Source organism: Strigops habroptila, chromosome Z (genome assembly GCF_004027225.2).
Source record: "Strigops habroptila isolate Jane chromosome Z, bStrHab1.2.pri, whole genome shotgun sequence".
In the NCBI taxonomy this organism is placed as follows: domain Eukaryota; kingdom Metazoa; phylum Chordata; class Aves; order Psittaciformes; family Psittacidae; genus Strigops; species Strigops habroptila.
The window spans coordinates 26,200,585-26,224,936 of NC_044302.2; the positions used below are offsets into that span (position 1 = coordinate 26,200,585).

The 24,352-nt window shown below is 41.2% G+C and overlaps 1 protein-coding gene and 1 non-coding gene across 2 annotated transcripts; both read left to right on the top strand.

Annotated features, from left to right (window-relative positions):
- Positions 1-8,814: 8,814 nt before the first annotated feature.
- CETN3 (centrin 3) lies at positions 8,815-20,698 on the top strand. The gene is made up of 5 exons (XM_030511577.1): positions 8,815-8,981; positions 10,449-10,584; positions 12,397-12,511; positions 15,131-15,322; positions 19,683-20,698. Exons 1-5 carry the CDS (start codon positions 8,965-8,967, stop codon positions 19,724-19,726), a joined length of 504 nt encoding a protein of 167 aa, XP_030367437.1. The 5' UTR covers positions 8,815-8,964; the 3' UTR covers positions 19,727-20,698.
- Positions 9,643-9,714, top strand: TRNAQ-CUG. The gene has a single exon. It is a non-coding gene; the product is annotated as a tRNA-Gln (tRNA).
- Positions 20,699-24,352: the final 3,654 nt, after the last annotated feature.

Below are 24,352 nucleotides of genomic sequence, written 5' to 3' on the forward strand. Positions count from 1 at the left end.
TTGCATTTTATGGGCTGACGAGGACAGAATTTGAAGGCAAATACAGGTAGAAATAAGACAATTTTATGAGGGAAATAAGGCAATTTAATTTAAAAAATATTACAGTGTTGGTTTTAGCTAAAGAATAAAACAAATGACCTTGGGCGCAGCCAGCTGGGAGGCTCCACTTTTTAGGTTGTTATTGGGGTCCTGCACCTTGCTCCTCTGTCCTTATCGGTAACGCAGGGAAGTCTTTCATCGTACAGCTTAACAATCAGGACTAACCTAGTTGATCAGGAGCGAAATGTGTTGCATTACTATTGTCATATTGAGCTACACCTTGTATATCACAGGAGATGCTATGATGCGAGGTAACCATCTCAGATGAGTGAGGGGTCTTTGTAATCATCTTTCAACCACACGTGGAAATGGAACAGTCATTTTAATTACTTCAGTACTGCGGCATCTCATTTTAGTTTTTACATCAGTGAACATCTCTATGTGCTATTTTGTCACCATGAAAGAAACGTGGGATGTTTCTGCAACATTCTCAAGAACAGAGGAGGGGAAAGAAAGTATCCTTACTGTTAAATCCTAGTCTGTAGGATGCTACGTAGCAGAGCTCAGAATGAGCTTTAAAACAGGTACTGTTAAAGCCTATAGTAATGCCTTGCCTTTGAGGAGCAGACATCAGTAGCCAAAGAAAACAAAAATAGAGAACTGTTAGGAAAGAGGGAGGGAGAGAAAGGTGGCAAAATATATGTCAAAGGAGGAATTTAACTTCTAAAATCTAGGTCTAAGAATTCAGCCAATGATGTTTCAAGTTATTATTTATAATTCATATGCATATTACTGAAATTATTAAGGAGTACCTCTTCTGTCTATAAATTGAACCAGATGTTATCCAAAGTTAGTTCTTCATCCCCCTCACTTCTTAATTCAAGGAAGCACAGAAACAGGTACAATGCAAAAGCATTCAGAACCACTTGTTAGTTTTATTTTAAATTTAACATTATCTGAAGCTAAACATTACATAGGGGTTTTGCTGGTAAAAACATATAGGGTTATATTTACACTGCACACACTTGCAGCAGAGGGATATCCAGGCTAGTCAGAAAGCAATCCAGTCCTCGGGTTGCTTTCTGACTAGTTTAGTGTGGTGTTAAATCACTTTACTACTAGCTTATACATTCTCACCGCGTTGTTTTGTTAGGTGTCATCATACCTCAAAGTCAGTTAATGCTTCTACAGAGTACGTACAGGCGGAAGATCCCTTCTCTTCTCCTCTACTGTATTATTACGTTATGGACAATAAAAGTCACACTGCTTACCTACAGAGCGGTGTAGACTTGCCACCTGGTGGTAGAGGTGCCCAAGTACAAGCAGGAGCTGCCTCAAGGGAAGAGGAGGAACTCACGGAAACGTGCGAGCAGGGACTGCATCACTTCGTGCAAAAATTAGTGTATTAATTTACCATGAAAATAAGACAAGCTTCACTGGATAATTATAGATGAAATTAGAAACTAACAGTGTTAATAAACTTGCTCGTTGCTTTTGCTGTGCTACCCAAAACCATTTTTCAGCACATGGTTCCTCCAACTATTCAGTTTTTATTGGACAGGATGAGTTCTCCAATTTAGTAAGTGACTTTGTGTGTTCCCATATGTGCCCAACAGTGTGTTGGGAAGGCATTCAACAGCAATTAAAATTGGAAAAAACAAACAAAAGATGCCTGACAGAGGGTCCTTGGCCAACACTTTTGTGAATGTACTAGATCAAAAGTAAGATATCATGGAATTATGGAATGGTTTGGGGCGGAAGGGACCTTAAAGCTCATCCAGTTCTAATCCCTTGCCACGGGTAGGGATGTTAGCGGAGAGAATGAACACATAACCACTCTAAGGAGGTTATATGTGGTGCTTTATTTCGAGGCCCCAGGAACCAGGGGTACGCACCCAAATCTGGTTCCAAAGACCGTCACAATGCGCCCGCAATTTATCCTACTAAGATTTCACAATCTAATGTATATTCAACAGGTTACATCCTCCTCTCATACATATGTATTTATAAATTGCATCATCTCCTGATTACATCATCAGTTGTTTCTGCGCTTGCGCAGCCCCCTTCTGGTGGTCGTCAGGATGAAGTAAGTAGTCTTCCTCAGATGAAGTAAGACGTCTTCCTCACTATGTCCTTTTTACCTTTTAGAGTCCTGGATAAATCCCAACGATTGTGTTTGCGCCAGTATCCTTCTCTCTCTCCTTGACTGGTTCTTAGTATACAACTCTGTTTCTTAACACAATTAAAAGTTCTACTTGAATAATCTTTAAAGTACTGTTCCTTCCAAACCACTACCTTATAGGGATATCGCTTGAATAGTCTCATAAATCTATGTCCATATCCTAGGTACTAGGTCTCTCTGACCTAAAACACAAATCAACCAAATCAGTAAGGCTGAATGCTATATATGTATGTATTAAAACTTGATTAAACTTCTGTTAATCAAACGTTATGATTTCTAACATTTCCCCCCTTTGAAAATACTTCATTTTCTGCAAGTATTTTCACTCATGTAGTTGTTTCCTGATAAGTAGAAGGTGGAGGTGTTGGGTGTCGTGGATAGTCTTGAGTCACTGCTCCAATGATTTTATGCGTCCAGCTGGTATTTCGGGTCATTTCTCTTCGAATACAAAAATATACCAAATAGATTACAAGGAACACAAGTAATAGAGTAAACACTGTTTCTATGAGGGAATGAATCCATCCAGTAAGGTGGATTCCCAATCCATCAAACAATGCTCCTACCCAATTTTGACTTATTTCTTCTTTTTCCTTTTCGGCTTCCTTTTCAATTTTTCCCAACTGAGTAATGTCATATTCTATATCTGCAGTTACGTTTGGTATATGCACACAGCAGTGATCGGCTCTATCCTTGAGATATCCACAAACACCATGTTCTTTCAACAACCATTTCACTGTTTCTTTAGCCTGATTGATGAGACAGGGAGAGGCTTCTGGCCATCCAGAAAAGTGTCAACCCCTACTAACAAGTATTGGTATCCCTGTGTCTTGGGTAATTCCACAAAATCAATTTGCCAATAGTCACCCGGCTCTATACCTACTCTGATATGTCCCATTTCTACTCTCCTTCTGACTACTGGATTGTTTTTCAAACAAATTTCGCATTTAGATCCTATGGATTTTGCCATTGTTAACATCTGTGTAGAGATTATTCCTCGTTTTAAATATGTTACCCATGCCTCTGCCCCCCAATGACATTTTTGATGTTCGGTTTGTAAAATTGTCCGCATGATGGCAGGTGATACTACCACTTGTCCAGTAGTGGTTACGTACCATCCTTCCGGGTTCAGTCGAGCCTTTACTAATTCAGCTAATTTAACATCTTCTTTCGAGTATCTTGGTCTTTGATTCATATAATTCTGTAATGGGCTTACCTTCGTTGGTACCAGGGCCATAACAGTCTGTACCTGTCGTGCAATTCGTCTAGCCATCCGATCCGCAAATGTATTTCCTTCGGCTATCTTAGAATTTCCTCCTTGATGTGCTTTACAGTGCATGATAGCCACCTGTTCTGGTAATTGCACAGCAGTTATTAAATTTAGAATTTCCTCTTGGTATTTTATATTTGTCCCTTGTGAGGACAGGAGCCCTCGTTCCTTCCATAGAGCTCCATGTATATGGACCACACCGAATGCACATTTCGAATCTGTCCATATATTTACCTGCTTTCCTTTGCTCAGTTCTAAAGCTCTGATGAGAGCTATTATCTCTGCCCGTTGTGCTGAAGTCCCTGGGGGCAGAGCTTTTGCTTCTATTAGGGCGTTTTGTGGGGTTACTGCATATACAGCATAACGGACCCCACCTTCCACAAAACTGCTTCCATCAGTAAAAAGTTCCTGATCAGGTTGCTCAATTGGGGTATCCTTCAAATCGGCCCTCGTCGCATATGTATATTCAATCGTCTCCACATAATCGTGTCCTAATATGCCGTCCTCTGTATTTGTACCTAGAAAAGCTGCTGGGTTCAACAAGTTAGTTGTCGTTAGAGTCACATCATCTTGTTCAGTTAATACCGCCTGGTATTTCATCATCCAACTTGGGGATAGCCAGTACCCCCCTTTTTGTTCTAAAACAGTCATTACCATGTGTGGCACATATACATCAATATGTTTTCCTAAGGTCAATTTTCTTGCTTCTTGTATTAAAGTCACTGTTGCTGCTACTGCTCGTAGGCATGATAGCCATCCAGCACTTACCGGATCCAGCTGTTTGGAGAAGTATCCCACTGGTCGCTTCCAGCTTCCCAGTCTCTGCGTCAGGACTCCCAACGCCAATCTTTGTCTCTCACGCACAAACAGCTGGAAGTCCTTGGTTAAATCCGGTAATCCCAGGGCGGGTGCTTTTATTAATGCTTCTTTTAGCTCCTTAAAAGCTTTCTTTTGGGACCCTTCCCAAATGAAGGTCTGAGATTTCTGCGCCTCATATAAAGGTTTAGCTATCAGTCCATAGTCCGATATCCATAACCTGCACCAACCCGCCATTCCAAGGAATGTTCTCAGTTCATATAAATTCCGAGGCTCTGGAATTGCACAAATTGCCTTTATACGATCAATTCCCAACCTCCGTTGTCCCTGGGAGATTTCACAGCCCAAATACATTACAGTAGTGCAGGCAATCTGGGCTTTCTCCCTCGAAACCTTATACCCATTTAGTCCCAATTGGTTCAGAATTTCTATTGTTACTTGTATGCACAGTGATTCTTGTTCAGTCGCAATAAATATGTCATCTACATATTGCAATAAGAGATATTGTGTTCTTGGTACTTGAATTTTCCCTTGAGTTACCCAGAGTTCCAATTCTTTCGCCAGCTGATTTCCAAAAAGCGTCGGGCTATTCTTGAATCCTTGTGGAAGTCTCGTCCAGGTTAACTGAGTCTTACGTCCATTGTGCGGGTTTTCCCATTCAAAGGCAAAGAGTTTCCTACTGCTTTTGTCAAGGGGAATGCAGAAGAAAGCATCTTTTAAATCAATTACTGTGAACCATTTATATTTCTCCTTTACAGATGTCAACAATGTATATGGATTAGCCACTACCGGATAGATATCCTTTGTTATTTCGTTTATTGCCCTTAGGTCCTGTACTAACCTGTATTCACCATTCGGTTTCTTTACTGGAAAAATTTGTGTATTATGTTCTGATTCACATTCCTCTAAAATTCCAAATTTTAAAAATTTCTCAATTGTTTTTACTATCCCATATCATGCCTCTAATTTTATGGGATATTGTTTTATCCATACCTGTCTTGCCCCTTCTTTCAATTCCACTACTACTGGCTGAGCTATCTTTGATTTTCCCAGGATTTCTGTTTCCCAAACTGTGGGAATCACTGCTTCCTCTACTTCCCTAGGTATTCGGGCCTTTGGACTGTCCTTTAACACTAGTATCTGTCCGGATTGTGATTCCAGTACCTGCATAATCAATTCCCCATTTTCAAAAATAATTTTGGTGTTTAATTTTGATAATAAATCTCGTCCCAACAGGGAAACAGGACAGTCTGGCATGTATAGAAACTCATGTATCAATTCCTTTCCCCCAAACCGTAATTCCAGGGGTCGCATGAATGGCCGCACTTCCTCTCTCCCTGTGGCCCCTATTATTGTGGCAGTCTTATTCCCTATTTTCCCATACAGGTCATTTAACACAGAATAAGCTGCACCAGTATCAACTAAAAATTGTACCTCCTCTTCCCCCAGCCTTATTTTTACTAGTGGTTCACCTTTTCCTGATTCTAGTCAGCTCTGACTCCCATATTCTCCCAGGGCCATGGCTTTTGCTACCTCGGATTCCCCGAAGGAGTATCCAGGTTGTGGGTCCCGTCTCAGTCTCTGAGGGCATTCATTTTTCCAATGCCCCTCCTGTTTACAATAGGCACATTGATTAATGCCTAATCTGCCTGATCCTGACCCTGGATTATTAAGTGTTTCAAATCCTCTTCCTCACCCACGCATTATTGCTCTACCTCTACTCCTACTACCTAGGGTACCTTGTCCTCTGCCTTGTATTATAGCCAATAAATTTCGCTGCTGCCTCTGAGCACCGTCTTTTTCTTGGTTATTATACACTTTCCAAGCTGTTTCCAGCAGCTTATCTAAATCACGTAACTCAGCACCCTCTAATTTCTGCAATTTCTTCCTGATATCATCCTGAGATTGCCCTAAGAAAATTAGAGCCAGCTGAGCCTTAGCCTGTTCCGTTTCTACATCCAGATCCATATATTTCCTGGCCACTTCTTTAAGTCGCTCCAAAAACACGGACGGAGATTCTGTCTTTTCCTGTCTGACATTATATAACTTTGACCAATTCATTGTTCTTGGCATAAGCCCCAGCGGATTGTTTCCAAAGCACCAAATCTCCCGGGGAAAAAGGAATCTTAACATACACAGGTCCCTCTGTACCTACTCCCTGATGGAGCGGCGCCAATAATACACTGGACGTTTGAATCCTTGCCTCTTTACCCTGCATATCTCGCTGTCGGGTCCGATGTGAAATTGGGGTGACGGGATATTCCCGTTCTTCTCTACATTCACATCCTTTATCTACTTCTAGGTTCTCATCATCAACGTCATCCCTTACTTCCCTGCTTTTTAGAGCAGGTGGGGCTGACGGAGCTGATGGGGCTATCAACAAATCAAAATCATCATCCTCTCTCTGATGTTGCAAAACATTATTCACAGCCATGCATCCCATGCATTTCTTCTCACCCGCACAGCCTTTACATTGTTCACTCGATTTTGTACTAACAACCATTATTCCACACGCCTTTCTCCATTCATCATTGTTTCTTTAACATAAAGAATAGTTCCACACATGGGACCTCGTCCCATTTTTCTTCCCGTTTGCAAAATAACATTAATTGCATAATCGTATCATAATCTAAAGTTCCATTCTCCGGCCAACGGACTTGATCCTCTAATGCATATTGCGTCCACCACACATTACAGTAATCAATCAATTTCCCTTTTTGCATCTCTTGTCCAAACCATCCCTCCTTCTAATGACTCAAAATACACCCTAACGGCGACGACTTTGGTATTGATGACATTCCGAGCTTATTTCAATACAGACTAATACAGACAAACTCAATTACAAAATATAAAAATATACCGAATACTTCACCAAACCAAACCACTGTTGCCTGAACCTGCAGGCTTTATACCAAATAATTTACCAGACCAGACCACTGTTGCCGAACCTGCAGGGCTTTCGCCACTGTCTGATGGACGGCGCCTAGGCTTCCCCTTGGAGCTCCGTAGCCCAACCACGCACAGCTTTCGCCGTGTCTAACAGGCAGGCTCTTACCAGACCAGAAAATGGTACCAATACCGAATAATAAAGCACCGTCTCTTACCAATACCGTTGGTCCGTCAAGAGCACCGGAGGTCGGTCGCGGTCGATGGCTCCCCGAGAATCACTCGGTGCCGGCTGGAGCTGAATCGATACGCGAGCCGCCTCAGCAATGCCCGCGAGGTCCCATCTGGGTCGCCAAAACTGTTAGCGGAGAGAATGAACACATAACCACTCTAAGGAGGTTATATGTGGTGCTTTATTTCGAGGCCCCGAGAACCAGGGGTACGCACCCAAATCTGGTTCCAAAGACCGTCACAATGCGCCCGCAATTTATCCTACTAAGATTTCACAATCTAATGTATATTCAACAGGTTACATCCTCCTCTCATACATATGTATTTATAAATTGCATCATCTCCTGATTACATCATCAGTTGTTTCTGCGCTTGCGCAGCCCCCTTCTGGTGGTCGTCAGGATGAAGTAAGTAGTCTTCCTCAGATGAAGTAAGACGTCTTCCTCACTATGTCCTTTTTACCTTTTAGAGTCCTGGATAAATCCCAACGATTGTGTTTGCGCCAGTATTCTTCTCTCTCTCCTTGACTGGTTCTTAGTATACAACTCTGTTTCTTAACACAATTAAAAGTTCTACTTGAATAATCTTTAAAGTACTGTTCCTTCCAAATCACTACCTTATAGGGATATCGCTTGAATAGTCTCATAAATCTATGTCCATATCCTAGGTACTAGGTCTCTCTGACCTAAAACACAAATCAACCAAATCAGTAAGGCTGAATGCTATATATGTATGTATTGATTAAAACTTGATTAAACTTCTGTTAATCAAACGTTATGATTTCTAACAGGGACACCTTCCACTAGACCAGGTTGCCCCAAGCCCCGTCCAATCTGGCCTTGAACACTGCCAGGGATGGGGCAGCCACAGCTTCTCTGGGCAACCTGTGCCAGGGCCTCACCACCCTCACAGGGAAGAACTTCTGCCTAAGAGCTCATCTCAGTCTCCCCTCTGTCAGGTTAAAGCCATTCCTCCTTGTCCTGTCCCTACAGGCCCTTGTCCAAAGCCCCTCTCCAGCGTTCTTGTAGCCCCTTCAGGCACTGGCAGCTGCTCTAAGGTCTCCCCTGAGCCTCCTCCAAGCAGTTTGATCCAGATGTACACAGCAGTGCGTCTCCAACCATGGGGACGCCGGGAGCTGGTCCGCCTCAGCCATGGCACACGGAGGCTGGAGAGGACCGAGCGGAGACGGCGCTCACGGAACCCTCAGGCCGTGCCCACAGTTCAACACGGCTACCGCCATGTTCCCACAACCCGCAGCGCACGGCACTCTGGGTAGCGGCACCTAGAGGAACACACCCACCCTCCTTGAGTGGCAACCCTTCAGCCAATAAGCAGGAGCTCCGCGCTAGGAGGCGGGAGCCTCTCCGCCAAAGCCCAATCAGACGGCGATGGCGTGGCGAGGAGGGCGCGGGTTGGCGGGCGCCGGCGTTGTGCCGCGTTTCCAAGGGGAAGGCAGCGCGGCGGGCTCCGTCCCGTCCCGTCCCGTCCCGTCCCGGTGCAGTGCAGCCCAGCCCAGCCCGGCCCACTGCGGCCCGGCGGCGCCATGAGCTTGGCCTTGAGGTCGGTATGAGCCGGGCGGTGTTCCCCCTCGTCCCCTTCCGGCCCTGAAGCGCGGGCGGGGGGCGGCTCCGCCGGGGGGGTCGGCCGCCGCCGCTGCTGTCCGGGCTCCTCAGGGCCTCGCCGTCCCCTCAAGGGAAACCATGGCGGGGAGCGGGGTGAGGCGGGAGGCGGCGGCGCCTGGGTCACCGCAGCTTCTAGCCACTAGTTTGATCCCTTCCGAGGCGGGGGGTCAGAGCCGGCAGCGCCTGCTCTCCCAGGGAGGACTTTGAGAGGCTCGCTTCGGGTTTGTCTGAGGTGATGCACCTTCAGAACGCTTTCAACAGGCGTTAGGGTAGGCTGTTGAGTTTTGTTTTGGTTTTAATTCCGATTCGGTAACTGTAAGGGGACCGGGCTTATGAATTCTATACCTGGCACATCCTCTTCAGGCGTAATTAATATGCTTATATGACATATGTGGTCCTTAATTTTCAAGTCCGAAAACTTCATGCTTCATGTGGTAAAAGTGGTTGTAGAAGTGGTGCTCAACTCCTTGCACTTAAGTCTATAGAAAAAAAGAAAAAAAAATTGTTTTATATAAATAAACATTGAGTAGCTGCATTCTTCTTCTAGCAGCGTTTGGCATTAATCTGCTTTCAGATTTCTAGACCAGCTGCTCCTCAGAGGTCCCATGGTGTAATGGTAAACACTCTGGTCTCTGACTCCAGCGATCTGAGTTCAAATCTCAGTGGGACCTCAAGATTTTGTTTTCCTCGGGGATTTCTGAGCATGCTTACGCCTTGACAGCCTTGCTCTTATCCTGGAGAAGAGAACGCTGCGTGGAGACTAGCCAAGGAAAAATGGGCTGTCTTTGAGCAAGACTTGGTGATTTGGGGAGCTTGTCTCTTTTGCATATACCAAAACAAAGCAAGAAGTCTTTTGAACAGTGTGTATACGTGTGATTGAAAGGATTTTAAAGCAATCCGTAAATGGAGATTATCAATAAGAACTGTTACTGGGAACAAAGCCGATTTGTGACACCTAACACCCACATTAGTAGCCAGACAATCCAGTTGTCTGGCTTAGATAAGCTTCTAGCTGCCTGTCTGTCTCAATTCTCTTTTCTAAGCTTCAGTTTACCAATAAAGCGTTTTCAGGAGTGGCATCGTTTCAGCTGCTAATCTGGTTTATAACCTCAAGTATTGTTTTTAACAGTAGTTTTTCTACCCTCTTTTTTGTTGTTGTTATTTACTAACCAGAATGCCTGTGCTGATTTTATTTTGGGTGGGCAAGTGGCAAGTCATTCAGTTTTCACAAAGGAATTTTCCTTTACAAGTGTTAATTTAAACTGGGAGGATGAGCTGAGAAAAGTTTGAATGGGTAAGGTAGTAATCTGTGCTGTTATGGCAAGTTTCTTATTGGTAGAAAATGTTATTTACGGTGGTATCTTCCCAGTAGAAATCAATTATGCTGGATTTCTTTGTTATACAGGAATGAGCTTTCAGTAGACAAAACTAAAAGGAAGAAAAGAAGAGAACTGACTGAGGAACAGAGGCAAGAAATCAAAGATGCCTTTGAGTTGTTTGATACAGACAAAGATAAAGCAATAACTTATCATGAATTAAAGGTAAAAGGTTTTTTTTTTTTTTTCATTGAAACAATTTTATGGTAGATAATATGTATCTGCTTCTTAGTGAGTTTTTAAGATGTTGGTTGTATCTTTAAAAAACGCTCTGTGTTCAAGATCTCTTGCAGGGCTAAAGGAGTGAGGATATTCAGGGGGGTAAAAAACCTAAAATACTGCACTGCTCTAACAGTGAGCTTTTCTTCCCACACTATATACATGACACAATGACAGAATTGCTGTAGCATTTTGCATGACACTGGTTTGAATGCTCCAAGGGTTTACCTTGGACGGGTGACTTAAGTGGGAGAAGCTCTTGAAAAGCTGTTTGCTTCTTTTTAAAGGCAGTGTATAATCTGAAGGTTGATGTTGTGAAAATCCACAGGTTTCAGATGCTTAGATAGAAGTTGTAAATCAATTTTGTAAAACTGTTGACTACAAGCCAGAGCTTATCCACTTATATATTTCAACAGGGAACCCATGGATTGCAGGAATGAGGTGTACTATTTGCTGTGCGTGTGGAGGCTCAGCAGTTGCCCTTGCCAATGAAGGCTTCTCCTATTACTAGCTGTCAGCAAACGGAGGTTATATCAGTCTTTCCTAGAGAGTCCTTCCATCTGGAAGTCTCTAGAAGTAGAACATGAAGTTTATTAAAGTCTCTTTAAATCTTTTTATGAATTTTTATTCTAATTGTACTGCATCAAGAACAAAAAGTGGCTTTGGAGAGGCCAGTGTTTCTGAAATGTATTGGGTGAGATTCTTTTGGGAAGGAATGCCTAAATCAATCTGCTGGCTCCATGTTCTGTTTCTACCAAGTAACTGAAAGCGGGTTGGGGGAAAAACCAAGAGAGCCTTATTTTTACTTTAATTGCTGTTTCAGGAATGTCTTAGGTGCAGCAATTCCCTTCTCTTTATTTCAGAGTTCACGTATTTTATCTCTGCTGGAAGCCACATTGAGTGGGGAGTGCTAGGGACTGTTTTGGTAACTTGTTTTTCCACTTAGGCATGCTTTGAATTTCCAGCTGTCATGATTACTTGCAAAGCTGTTTCCTTAGCTGTCTAAAAAAATGTTGTGGCCCTGAAGATAATACTATAGAGGAACAGAAATGAATAAAAACCTGTCTTCTTCTCTACAAAATTAGTGGTTTCCCACTTCTGGTTTAGTATATGTTCCTTAGTTTAGAGGAAGTCAGTGTAGTGTGTGCTGAGAATTTGCCATCTCAGTTGAAGTGGGAAACTAAAGGTGTGCTTGTAATGTAATGGAAAAAGTTAAAAAAAAAAAAAAAAAAAGTTGGTTTATGTTGTTCACTGGAAAAGCAGTAAAATCACTTGTAAATCCATAAATATATTTACCTGCCCATGGCAGGGGGTTGGAATTAGATCATCTTAAGGTCCTTTCCAACCCAAACCATTCTACGATTCTATATACGCTTAGTTTGAATACTGAGTAAGAATAATTTGAAGAATGTTTTTCAGTTTAGTCTTTAAAAAGTGTCAGTACTTGAAATGTTTTGGCAATGAGGAAGATAGATCTATTTGTCCTGAGAAACATGTAGTCCAGTCTGTAAAATCCTTGAAAATGCAAAGACTAGTCTTTTTCACTGTAACTTCATGTTTCATTTGCTACTAGTAGTTTTAGGTGATTTTTAAATACAAAACTTTTTTTTTTTGTTAATTTTATTTACTATTGTTGCTAAACCACTGATATATATCGTCTCTCTTGGGCAAAAGGGTAACTACTGAAAATAAAAAGAAATCTGTTAAATCTATATTTTAATCTTCATATATGATTGCACTTCCACTTTATTCCAAAAGGTGGCAATGAGAGCCTTGGGTTTTGATGTGAAAAAAGCTGATGTGCTGAAAATACTTAAAGATTATGATCGAGAAGCGACAGGCAAGATCACCTTTGAAGATTTTAATGAAGTTGGTATGTGTTTGATTGTGTACCTTTAGAGAAATTTAGACTATAGAAGTGGCTACAGTTTTGAAACAGTACTTCGTGTACTCTTTCAGTTATCTAGTACTATTAAGAAATAGAAGTGGGAGATTTCATTTCATATTTTTCTTAATAAAAGTCAGTACTGGAGCAAAATAAATCTTTGTATTCTGAATACTCAGTTTGATGTGTAGAGATGAATGTATAAAAGGAAATAAGAGTATACACAGTCCTAAACTTTTTCAAACTTACACAAAGGAATAAGTGCTATCCGAAAATGTGTATAATTCTTGTGTTGCTTATGGATGTTGTAAGATTCTCCTTGATGCTGTGGAAAAAGTATTTGACATAGTATTTCATGGGAAGGAGAGTATACACAGACAAACTGCAAACTGAGTGCAGACTTCACACATAACAAAGATAAGAGAAATTGAAGTAAATGTGAAATATTGTACTTCAAGGATTTTCAACTGTTGTTAAAACCAGCGGAATTTCATTAGGCTGCTCCTTTCATCTGAAGATTGATTATTGCACAGTTTGACATACTTTGAGTAACTTTCTTTGAAGGTTTATACAATTTGTGTTTACCGGGGTGGGGGGGGTGGGGGGGAAGCTGTGTGGGATTCCTCAATGTATGGCTTTATATCTCAGTTTTATTATTCCAGTCTATGTGTTCAAGGTATTAGATTCCTGTAAATCTTCTGAAAAAATACCCTCAGTGCAGTGCGTGTTTGATCCTGGTGATGAGTAACAATCTGTTTAAAGTGGCAAAACAGTTACTGATTCAAATGTGGCAAATTTTAATGACCTAACAGGTTAGGGTTAGACAAAGTGTGCTGTTAACAACAGATAATATTTTTGTAGTTGTGCTTCAGGCTAGAGCAAGTTGTATGTCAGAAAAGAACCAAAAATAAAGCCTTTGGGGAAATATACATGACCACTCCTGATTTAATCAAAACAAAGCAACAGGTAGACAAAACACAACCAAATAAAAAAAGTTAGCATATGAATAGTAATAAAATTATAATTACATAATTATGCTATAATATTATAGGATTGAATCTACTGTAATTACTGTGTAATTACTTTTTAATTGCTGATGTTCAGTCCTGTATTTTTCATTGTTTCCTGGTTCTGCCCTAGCTTCACTATGGGCAGTCAATACGTGCTTTGAGAAGCTAGCAATATTCTTGTAGGAAGCACAATATATACTGGGAATGTGGTCAAATCGGTCCGAAAACTTGGATTGGATTTGAGTGCTGCTGTGATGCAATGTGTCCTTGACACAGAATTAAACATGATACCACTTGTAGCAAAAAGATCAGGGAGTTAGAGAAAATAGGTTATAGAAGCTTTAATTGTGAAGAGCTGCTGAATAGAGCTAAGCAATTTTTGAGCTGTCAGTTTTTCACAATCTAATGTTCTTCATGCCTTTGAATGTAGGAATGACCCATCTGAAATGTATAAAGATGTAATTACATTTTGTCTGGTTTTATATTGATTATGTTACCTGTAGTACTAGAGACCTAGTGTTTTATTGTTCTTCAGCTAGCATTGCAGTTGTCTTTTTGACACAAAAAGTAGAATTTTTCCAATGATGTAATACTGTCATGTGAAGTTGTTTTAAATGAAAATACTCAAATTTAGGATAAATCTAAAAGGTAGTTATGTAGACATACAAACTTCATTGTGTAGTGAGCTTGTATGAGCTTGAATCAAATTCTTTCCTGTCAAGTTTGCCACACCAGAGCAGGCGTTCATCTGCAGACAGTAGCAGATGCTAAGTGATTCTCCAACTGCCTCCAAACGGGGTTGATATGTTTTTAATGGCTTGATGAAAGTCAGAAGCAGCAAGCTCTGTAATACAAGACTAGCAGGTAAAAGATGTGAATATGTATTACAGTTGATTCATCTGAAATAATTACTAGTAAAATATTGGATGTGGCAAGTTTGTCTTTTCTGTTACAGAAACTGACAAGTGGTTGTGATAAAAGAAATAATAAAGACCAATTAATCCTTTCAAAATTAACATCTTGTAATTCATGGCAGTGCCTTTTCATAACCCCCGTGCTTAGGGGTTTGGGGCTTTTTTTGTTTTTTTTTTTTTGGCTAGTTTGGATTTGTATATAAAAGAGACGTTCTATGTGAATGTTTTTCGTTTCTTAGTGTTTCAGCGTTCTCTCCAAGTCAAAATTCTATCCCGTTCAAAACATATAAAATAAAAAAATAATTACATGTTTTCATCTGTCGGAGGTGATTTTTTTTTTCTGAAAGGTAAGTTTGGAACAAAGGAGGCATGTGTATACTTTTAATTCCTATTGAAAAGTATGTTGAAAGCATGGCTGTATCTAAGTTACCATGTAGCTTTCCACTGCAACAGGTATGTCCCTGTTGCAAAAAAAGAGAAACTCTTGGAGTTTAGGAAAAGCAAGGTGAGAAAGAGAGGTCAAATATCAGCCAAACAAATATGCGTGTTCAATTGAAATACGTAAAGATGAAAGAAAGGATGAAGTCAGAAGAGTATGTTCTTCATACTGCCTCAGTCTGTTAAGGTCGTTCTGAGTTTATCCTTCAGAGTGTTTTAGTCTAACTTAAGTATCCTTCTTACAGTGACAGACTGGATATTGGACAGAGATCCACAAGAAGAAATACTCAAGGCATTCAAATTGTTTGATGATGATGACTCTGGTAAAATAAGTCTGAGAAACCTGCGCCGGGTTGCTAGAGAACTGGGTGAAAACATGTCTGATGAAGAACTACGGGCTATGATCGAAGAATTTGATAAGGATGGAGATGGAGAGAGTACGTGTTAGCAAACAAAAACCCAAATAGTCTGCTCTTAATTTTCTCCACTATTTAGATGTGCTTATGTCCTTTTAGATTTTCTTCTAAATAACTTTCAGCTCAAACTTAATTTACCTTACAGATAATGGAAATTTCTGGTTTTGGAAACATATATTTGAGTCTAAAAATCAAGTTGATTTCTGAAGTTGATTCATCACTAACTCTTATTCAGCCAATTATTAAAAGATTGGTGACAATGTACTTGAAGATGAAAGTAACTGAACCAGTACATGGGAGATTCAGTGGACGTACATCACATTTTAATTTCCTTATAAAGCAGTGAAAGGACTAAAGTGCTAGGAGAAACCCTTTTGATCACCTAGTCAGTATTTCTCAAGTGATGTGCCTCTGTGGTAATTTTAGCATGTTAGTCAGATCTGAGGTATTGAGCTAATAAGTTGTGCTGGATGTACCTGGGTCTACGCAGGATCAGCTGGCATGGGTCTTTAACGTAGTTCTGAACCTCAAAGTGCTGAAGAGCATGGCATGAAAAATGGGTCTGGCAGCTGACAAGGTCCATACAGAGTGACCTGCAGAAGGGATCTATTAGCTATATATAGAATGAGTTAACAAATGCAGGTTGTGCTTGTTAAATTTTCATGACCACTATAACAGGTTGTTTTCATTAAACTGAAAACTGAAAAGCATGCTTATGTTTACATCAGAAACGGTAATATCTGAGTTTCAGAAACCACTCGCTTGAGACCATGTACCAGAATACTGCACTTTTAACAGTCATCAAATCCTACTTGTGAGTTTTTCTTTCAGGACGATGACTCATGTCTGAGCTTTCACTAGCATTTCATCAACTTTGTCAGTTACAATAGTATTTCTGCATGTGAGCTGCTGCATCTGTTAGGCTCAACCCTCACTACTAGTGGAAAAAAAATTACATTCTCAGCCTTGTGACAGACACTCCTTCCGCCTAAACTGTTTGCTGTAGATGGTATTCCATACTTGGGAATACAATTACGTAAGTGCCGAAACAACCCCTTTTCTTTCGAGGGGTGAGTGGTGTGGAATTGCAAACCTTTTGGAGACAAAGGTAGTGAAAAGTCAGTGATTCAACTGCCAGACATGTGTTAAAGTTGACACTGTTATTACTAAAGTAAGTGCTGGGGTCAAGTGTGTGACTTCTTTCCTTTTGGAGCTATTGTTTTCTGGTATCGGTCTGTGGTCTGAGGCCATGGTTCCTTAATAAATCCATACTGCATAATTGCAATGTTCCTCCACATTCCCAGCTGTGTCTTCCCACTCATTTCTCATATTGGCAAGATCTGATCCCGCAGGCGAGATGTTTTAAGGAAGCTAAGCCAGGAGAAAACTACTCATTTAGGTTTTTAAGTGTTATTTTTCTCATTGGTTAGATCCCTGAACTGTCTCGCTTCTTGATCAGATTTACTTGGAGCTGCATTTGAGAAAACAGATTTTGGGTTTTTTCTTGGTGTTTTCTATAGGATAATTGAAGCAGGTCAGTGTAGTGAAAGCTGAAAATCCTTTTTTTAAGGACTTGTCTGTGTGCAGTGACACACAGGATTGCAGCTGTGAATTCTGGTAGACAACAGGATACCTATTTACTTACTTTTCAGTAGCAGGCAAGGAGTGATCTCTGTTTTCTCAATCCATTAGATAAATTGCTGGTCTAGGTAAGTACTTTAATTTTGAGCTTGTTTTGCTTTTAAAAGGAAGAGTTGTTTCAAAAGGAAATTGCTAGGTTTCCTTTATTTTAAAGTGTAGTTGTAGAGGCGAGTGAGAGTAGAAGTAATCCGCAATCACATTTTGTTCTGTCTCTCTGGGAGCTGCCAACTGAGATGTCAGAATCATGGATCAAGGGGTTTGTTTGTTTTTTTTTTTTTTTGTCTTGTGGCTATTTGGTCACTACCAATTGAATGTAGACCATTAGCTCTTTTCAGGAAGATTACTGAGTCATAATTGTTTTGCATCAGTGCTACATTTTTAAATTCAAATTGATCAGCTGAGAGTGGGTGGCTCAGTTTCCTCTTATTCATTCATCCATTCCTTCTCTTTGTTAGGACAATCAAGCATGAGATCGAATGTGGAAGATTGACAGCATAATGTTTGTATATGGTGCTGTTTATCCTTAAGGTTCTGTGTGTTTTCTGTTCTTTAAAGAAAACTGATGCTGTTTCTCGCTTTTTAACATTCAATCTGAGAAACTGAACAATCCTGTGAATCGCTGTTCCATTTAGCTTCAAACATCTGGGCCATGTAACAAAATCTTGCTGTCATCTAACTCTACGTGTTTTCCTGCCCCTCCCCCCCCTCCGAAATAAATATCTGAAACTCTTACTTGGTAGCATTGTTGGTTGATACTTCAAATACAGGAATAATATCACTTGGTTTAACACCCTTCTTAGATTTGATTTACTCATGGTGAAATCAGGTCTGTTGTGTGACAACCAGGCTAGTTGAAACCCTTGGGTTTTCAGCAAAACCCCTGAGCTATACTAGTACACTCTAGGTAAATTTCTGTAGAAATAAGTATTTTTTACATATTTCTGTCTGCCTTAAGAATGTAAGTAGTCTTATTTTTGTATTTCTGGTCTTAGGAATGACTTCTGTTTTGGAGTGTAAGTATTTTTAGAAACTCCATGCTGTCAGTTCATGCAGCTTTTATTGTCTCGTGTGGATGCATCTGTAGGAAATATGATCCAGTTTTAGGTCTCAGATTTTGGCACAGAAGTAGGGAAAAAAAAAAAACCAACAACAAAACCCTCCACTGGAATAATGTGCTCTTTTAACTCTCTAGAGCCTGAGTCAACATCTTCTTTATATTAGCTGTGATACTAGTTTGTTCTTTTGTGATCATTTATGTCATGAAGTTGAGGGAAATCTGACACTAGGAAAGATGGTGATTGCTTCTTATTTCATTGTACCTAACTTGTGAACAGATCCTAAGGCTGAGCAGGATTAACTGGGTTCCTGGAAATTGTAACTACACTTTTCTTTGCAGTTGGTTTGAATGTTACAAAATTTGCTTGTCATTATAATGCTGTATTTCCACTTTGTGGCATTGTTTAACAATGATATTTTAAACCAGAGAATATTTTGAGGAGGATGTTTGTATTTGTGCTGTTACTGTGCTGTTATTGTGATAAAGCTGTGGAAATGCTTTTCAAAGTCATGCAGTCAACATTATGCTTACGTGTAGTAGAACATGATGTAGCTATATGAGGGACTGATATTTCACAGCATAGAGGCCTAACCTAAACTAAATCTACTTGTTTAATATTTTTTTTCTTGTGCTGCAACAGGGCAGATTTAGGTTTATTTTTTATTTATTCTTTAACATAGTTGAATTGGTTTGATTTTTCTCTAGCTGTAGATGTAGCTCTTACTAGTGCTTTGTTTAGGAATAGTTTGGGCACATTGGCTGGGGCAAATAATTGTCAGGGAGAATTCTTCATACATGTCTGGTCTTTTCCATACCACTGACTACTCTAATTGTTCTCACTACAGTAATTAGAGACTGAACATGTTCATTGGTTAACTCTTTTATGGTGGCTCTGTTTTAACATATGAGCAAGGTCAATAGCTCAGGTGTAAGTGCAGCAAAGTAATTAATGACTGCTAATTAATTTATTATTACGACTTAATTCCTCTAAGTACATTTGTGGGAATTTTCTGTTAATTATAACTGAAGAATGAAGAAAGTTCAGATGGGGAAAAGCTTGTCAAAAGTCCATTTAATTCCAGCAAATTTATGGAATCATTAGTAAATGATCTTAAAATTCATTTTGTATTTGGCAAGTGTTACAGGTTTGAGAGAGGAATTTCATGTTTTGGGTGGGTAGTTGGGACATAAATGTTTGAATCATGATTTCAAGAATAAAACTGAATTTGATCCTAACTGGAGCTGCAATATTGTTGCTTGAGAAGCACTTATTAAATAAAACGTTAATAATGGTAAATTTTTATACTAAAAAAATCATAATAGTAAAGTGTTATGTTTTTGAAAAGCCATCTTATACTTTTATGAGTGTTTTGTTTTTCTTTCAATCTTGTTTTACTTTTCAAATATTTTTACTTTCATAACTACAAGTAATAGCTTGTTATATGTGAGATAGATAGATTCTAGCTTAAGTTTTTAAGCTTGCATTTGGGCTTTTCTACGCTGAAAAAAAGTGTGGTTCTAGAAACAAAAAAACCAGACTTGTAAACCCTGACTAGTAATGGGTCAGACATGACTAATATTGACTGGGAAACGTTTTAAGCAAAATACATAATACAGAAATGTATTATTTTATGGTTTGTGGATGTTTGCAGTTTGTCTAACAAATTTTCTCCTTTTCTACAGTCAATCAAGACGAGTTCATTGCTATTATGACTGGAGATATATAGCATTAGAAGAAAAGAAGTGAACTCAGCACGAAAGGGAGGAGTCATTGGCAGCTTCCATTACAATGTTTTCTACTTCCATTCTTTTCTGTAGCTGGAGTGATGCAGAAAATAGCTTTTCCTCAAAATAAATTAAAGACAGGTTGTACACATTGATAGTTCAGTACTTTCTATCATTAAATATTATCACTAGAATAATTGATACATCATTTTAGAACAAGTAAGCAAATGCTGCATTCAGAATGTTTGAGTAGTCATTTGTAAAATAGCTTTGTATAAGATTTCTAAATTGTATCATAAGAACCTTTTGAAGTTGATTGTGTTAGCATTAGCTGTGGCCCTAGTTCCGATACATAAGGTTTGACAAACTTCCATTTTAATAAAATGTTATTTTACTATTGCTGCTTGAAAGTGGGGGTGTTTTTGTAGTTTAATCGGAACTGGACTGTAATGTAAAATCCCACAGGGAAAATAATATTTTTTTCACTTACAGGCTTGTACTTCCACTGTTCTAGATGAACGGTAACATTAAATGAGTAAGCATTTACATCTTCAAAGATGCAGTTTACTAACTCTGTATTACCCCTGTGTGATAGCAAAGCGCAGGCAATATAGAATCATAGAATAGTTAGGGTTGGAAAGGACCTAAAGATCATCTAGTTCCAACCCCCCAAATAGGCATGATGATAAACTGCATCAAACTGACTCAAGATGTCAGCCACTAGATCTGAGAGCTATAGAGAGAGTGACAGCTACTCATGATGAGTAGGTGCTCTTTCTGCAGTATTGCGTTAGAAGAAAAGCATCACAAGGAATGAACTTTTAAAGTAGTTAAAGAGAGTTGAAGTGTTTCTGGTTTACCAGGTGTCTTCCAGAACAATCGTTGTGGGTTGCTCTTCTAGATTTTCTGTATATTGGTTGTAGTTTCTTATCTTCCAAATTTCTCTCTCCTACATAAAAAAAATGTACCTTTAAGTCTTTGTTAATCCTGTGTTTATTGTCAGAAAAACAGCTGCTTTTAACTGTCAGTAATCCTGGGGTTATGAAAAGGTTTGCCCTGCACGGACAATTGGAGCTTGGAAATTATTGAAGACAGAAGTTGAGGTCATCAAAGTTAATAGATTTTTACTGTTATTTTTGAGTGGGTATTGTGCCATTCTTTTCTGTGAAATACTGTGTAGCTCTCTATTAAGCCATCAATACCAATCATACAGAAGGTTGCAGCAATTCAAAATTACTAGCAGTGGCTCTACAGAAGTATAGAATCACAGAATGGTTTGGGCTGGAAAGGACATCAAAGCTCGTCCAGTTCCAACCCCCTGCCATGGGCAGGGACACCTTCCACTAGACCAGGTTGCTCCAAGCCCCTGTGTCCAATCTGGCCTTGAACACTGCCAGGGATGGGGCAGCCACAGCTTCTCTGGGCAACCTGTGCCAGGGCCTCACCACCCTCACAGGGAAGAACTTCTGCCTCAGAGCTCATCTCAATCTCCCCTCTGTCAGGTTAAAGCCATTCCCCCATGTTGGGTCCCTACAGGCCCTTGTCCAAAGCCCCTCTCCAGCACTCTTGTAGCCCCTTTAGTCACTGGAGCTGCTGTAAGGTGTCCCTTTAAGGAGCCTTCTCTTCTGCAGGCTGAACCAGCCCAGCTCTCTCAGCCTGTCTCCAGAGCAGAGCTGCTCCAGCCCTCGCAGCATCTCTGTGGCTTCCTCTGGACTCGCTCCAACAGCTCCACGTCCCTCTTGTGTTGTTGCCCCAGAGCTGGATCAGGACTGCAGTGGGGGTCTCCCCAGAGCGCAGCAGAGGGGGAGAATCCCCTCCCTCGACCTGCTGCTCATGCTCTGGGGTTGCAGCCCAGCACATGGGGGGTTCTGGGCTCAAGCACATAGGGGTCATGTGGAGCTTCTCGTCACGCGAGATCCCCACGTCCTTCTTCTCAGGAAAAATATAACTCCATATAACTTAACCTCCTTCGTGTAACTGATCAAGTATTATCTACAGATACCTCCTGTAGAACCCCAGTGGGGTCTGTGGCCATCAGTTGGGATTGTCCCGCTGGATCATTCTCATTCAGACACGTGTCTTTCTAAAAGCCTTTGCTAGGAAAGGAATTTTCTTCCCATTGAGGTTGTTTTTGTTTTGTTTTGTTTAGTTTTTTTAAATGTGCAAATATAATTGGGAAAAATGGTAGGGATACAATTAATATGATATTTGTGGGAATGAATGAGTAGTTAGTATTTGTCTGGAAACCGAAGTCGTCTTGATGTTCCATTAGTATCTCGGTCTTAAAATTTGAGTAGAACTTCCTCTGTGCTCTCTCAGAGGATTTTATAAACAGGTTCCTGCTCAAAAAGTGAACAGCATGAGTATTTGCAGGATGAAGATTGGTGTTTATGGGGAAAAATTCTGCTATGGCTAGTACAGACATGCTTCATTTCTTCTACATTAATTTCAGTATAATAGTTGATAAAGGGGAAAAATGAGAGCTGAAGGATTCTACCAAGCAAGAGAGAATCTTGCTTTGGACTAAATGCATCAACTTTCTTGCAAGTCCAGTAAAATGCTTTTGAATCCAATAGCCAAAAAAAGTGACATAAAGTGTAATAGTTATTTTAAAAAAGCCTACGTTTAAAACATGGTCCTAACCAATATTTTCTAGAGAGAATACGAGAATTGTTTAGTATTTTCTGGCTTTGCTTTTAAGTTATGTGAACTATTTCACGGACCAGACACCCAGACAGAGCCGATGAGAGGGAGGCTGCGGCGCAGACCTCGGAGTGTAGAAAGTGCCTCGACTGGTCTCTTGAGGCGAGGGTGCACAATGGACAGGGCTGCACTCGGTGCGCCCCGGTGGAGGTCCTCCTGCAGCAGGTGGCTGAGCTGCGGGAGGCTGTTGGAGAGCTAAAAGCTGCCAGGGAAGCTGAGAGGAAGCTGGGCTGCTTGCTCCAGGCCCAAACTGTGCAGGGGCTGCAAATGTCCAGCATTGCTCATATAGGGAAGAAGGAGGGCAGCAACCCAGGAAGCTGGGAATTAGTCACGAGAAAAATGAACAAAAAAAGGAGGAAGAGGACAATTAACGACAAGGGGCTTCCTCCTAAATCTGATGTGCCCACCCAGAACTGCTTCGCAGTTCTGCAGGGGGCTAATGAGAAAGCACCCACCACACCTAATGAGCATCCTGCTGATGCACCAGTAAAGAGGATCACTACTGGTGCCTCCAGGAAAAAGCGGCGGGTCATAGTAGTAGGGGACTCTACTTTGAAAGGCACAGAGGCACTCATCTGCTGGCCGGACCCAGTCTCTAGGGAGGTGTGTTGCCTGCCAGGGGCTCAGATCGGGGGTGTTGCTGAGAGGCTGCCTGGCCTAGTAAGTCCTGCTGACTATTACCCCCTTCTAGTGGTCCATGTGGGTGCTAGAGATACAGATAGCAGTAGCCTGGAGAACATTAAGAAGGACTACAGAGCCCTGGGAGAGGTGGTTAGGGGCACTGGAGCTCAGATAGTTTTTTCATCAATTCTCCAGGACAAAGGGGAGGACCTTAAAAAAGCTAGGCACATTTGGCAGGTTAATAAATGGTTAGAATGCTGGTGCCATAGTCAGGGGTTTGGTTGTTTAGAACATGGGGCTCCATTTGGGAGGCCAGGTCTACTGAAGACTGGTGGAGCTGGTCTGACAAAGAAGAGGAAGAGCTGTTTTGGTAGGAGGCTTGCCAGGCTGGTCAAGAAAGCTTTAAACTAGATGTGTTGGGGGAGGGGAGCATTGATCCGTCCCAACACTCCCAGTCAGTTGCCAGCACCTGTAATAAGTGCTTGGAGCGATGTAGAGATGTTCCAGCTGCTCCAGCCATTGAGTTGGCTTCATTTGGAGCTCGGCTAAGGTGCCTCTATACAAACGCCCGTAGTACGGGGAACAAGCAAGAGGAATTAGAGATGTGTGCAAGGCTACGGGAATATGATGTCATTGGTATCACAGAAACATGGTGGGATGGCTCCTATGACTGGAGTGTCAGAATGGAAGGTTACAGGCTGTTTAGAAAAGACAGGCCAGGCAGACGGGGAGGGGGTGCTGCTATCTATGTCAGTGATAGGCTAGAGAGTATGGAACTCTGTCTGGGGACGGGTGATGAGTTAACAGACTGTGGGCCAGGATCAAAGGGAGAACAGCAATGGGGGGCATTATGGTGGGGATCTGTTATAGGCCACCTGATCAAGAGGACTCTGTGGATGAAGCGCTTTACAGACAGATAGGAGCAGCCTCACACTCGCAGGCCCCTGTCCTCATGGGGGACTTCAACCGTCCTGTCATCTGTTGGAGGGACAGTACGGCCCGGCACAAGCAATCCAGGAGGTTCCTCGATTGTGTGGAAGACAACTTCCTCTTTCAAGCAATAGAGGAGCCGACAAAGAGAGGTGCCATGCTGGACCTTGTGCTCACCAATAGGGAGGGACTGGTTGGAAATGTGAAGCTCCAGGGCAGCCTTGGCTCTAGTGATCACGAGATGGTTGAGTTTGAGATCCTCAGGACAGTGAGAAGAGCGTGCAGCAAGCTCACTGCCCTGGACTTCAAGAAAGCAGACTTTGGCCTCTTCAGGAACCTGCTTTGTAAGGTTCCATGAGATATAGTCCTAGAGG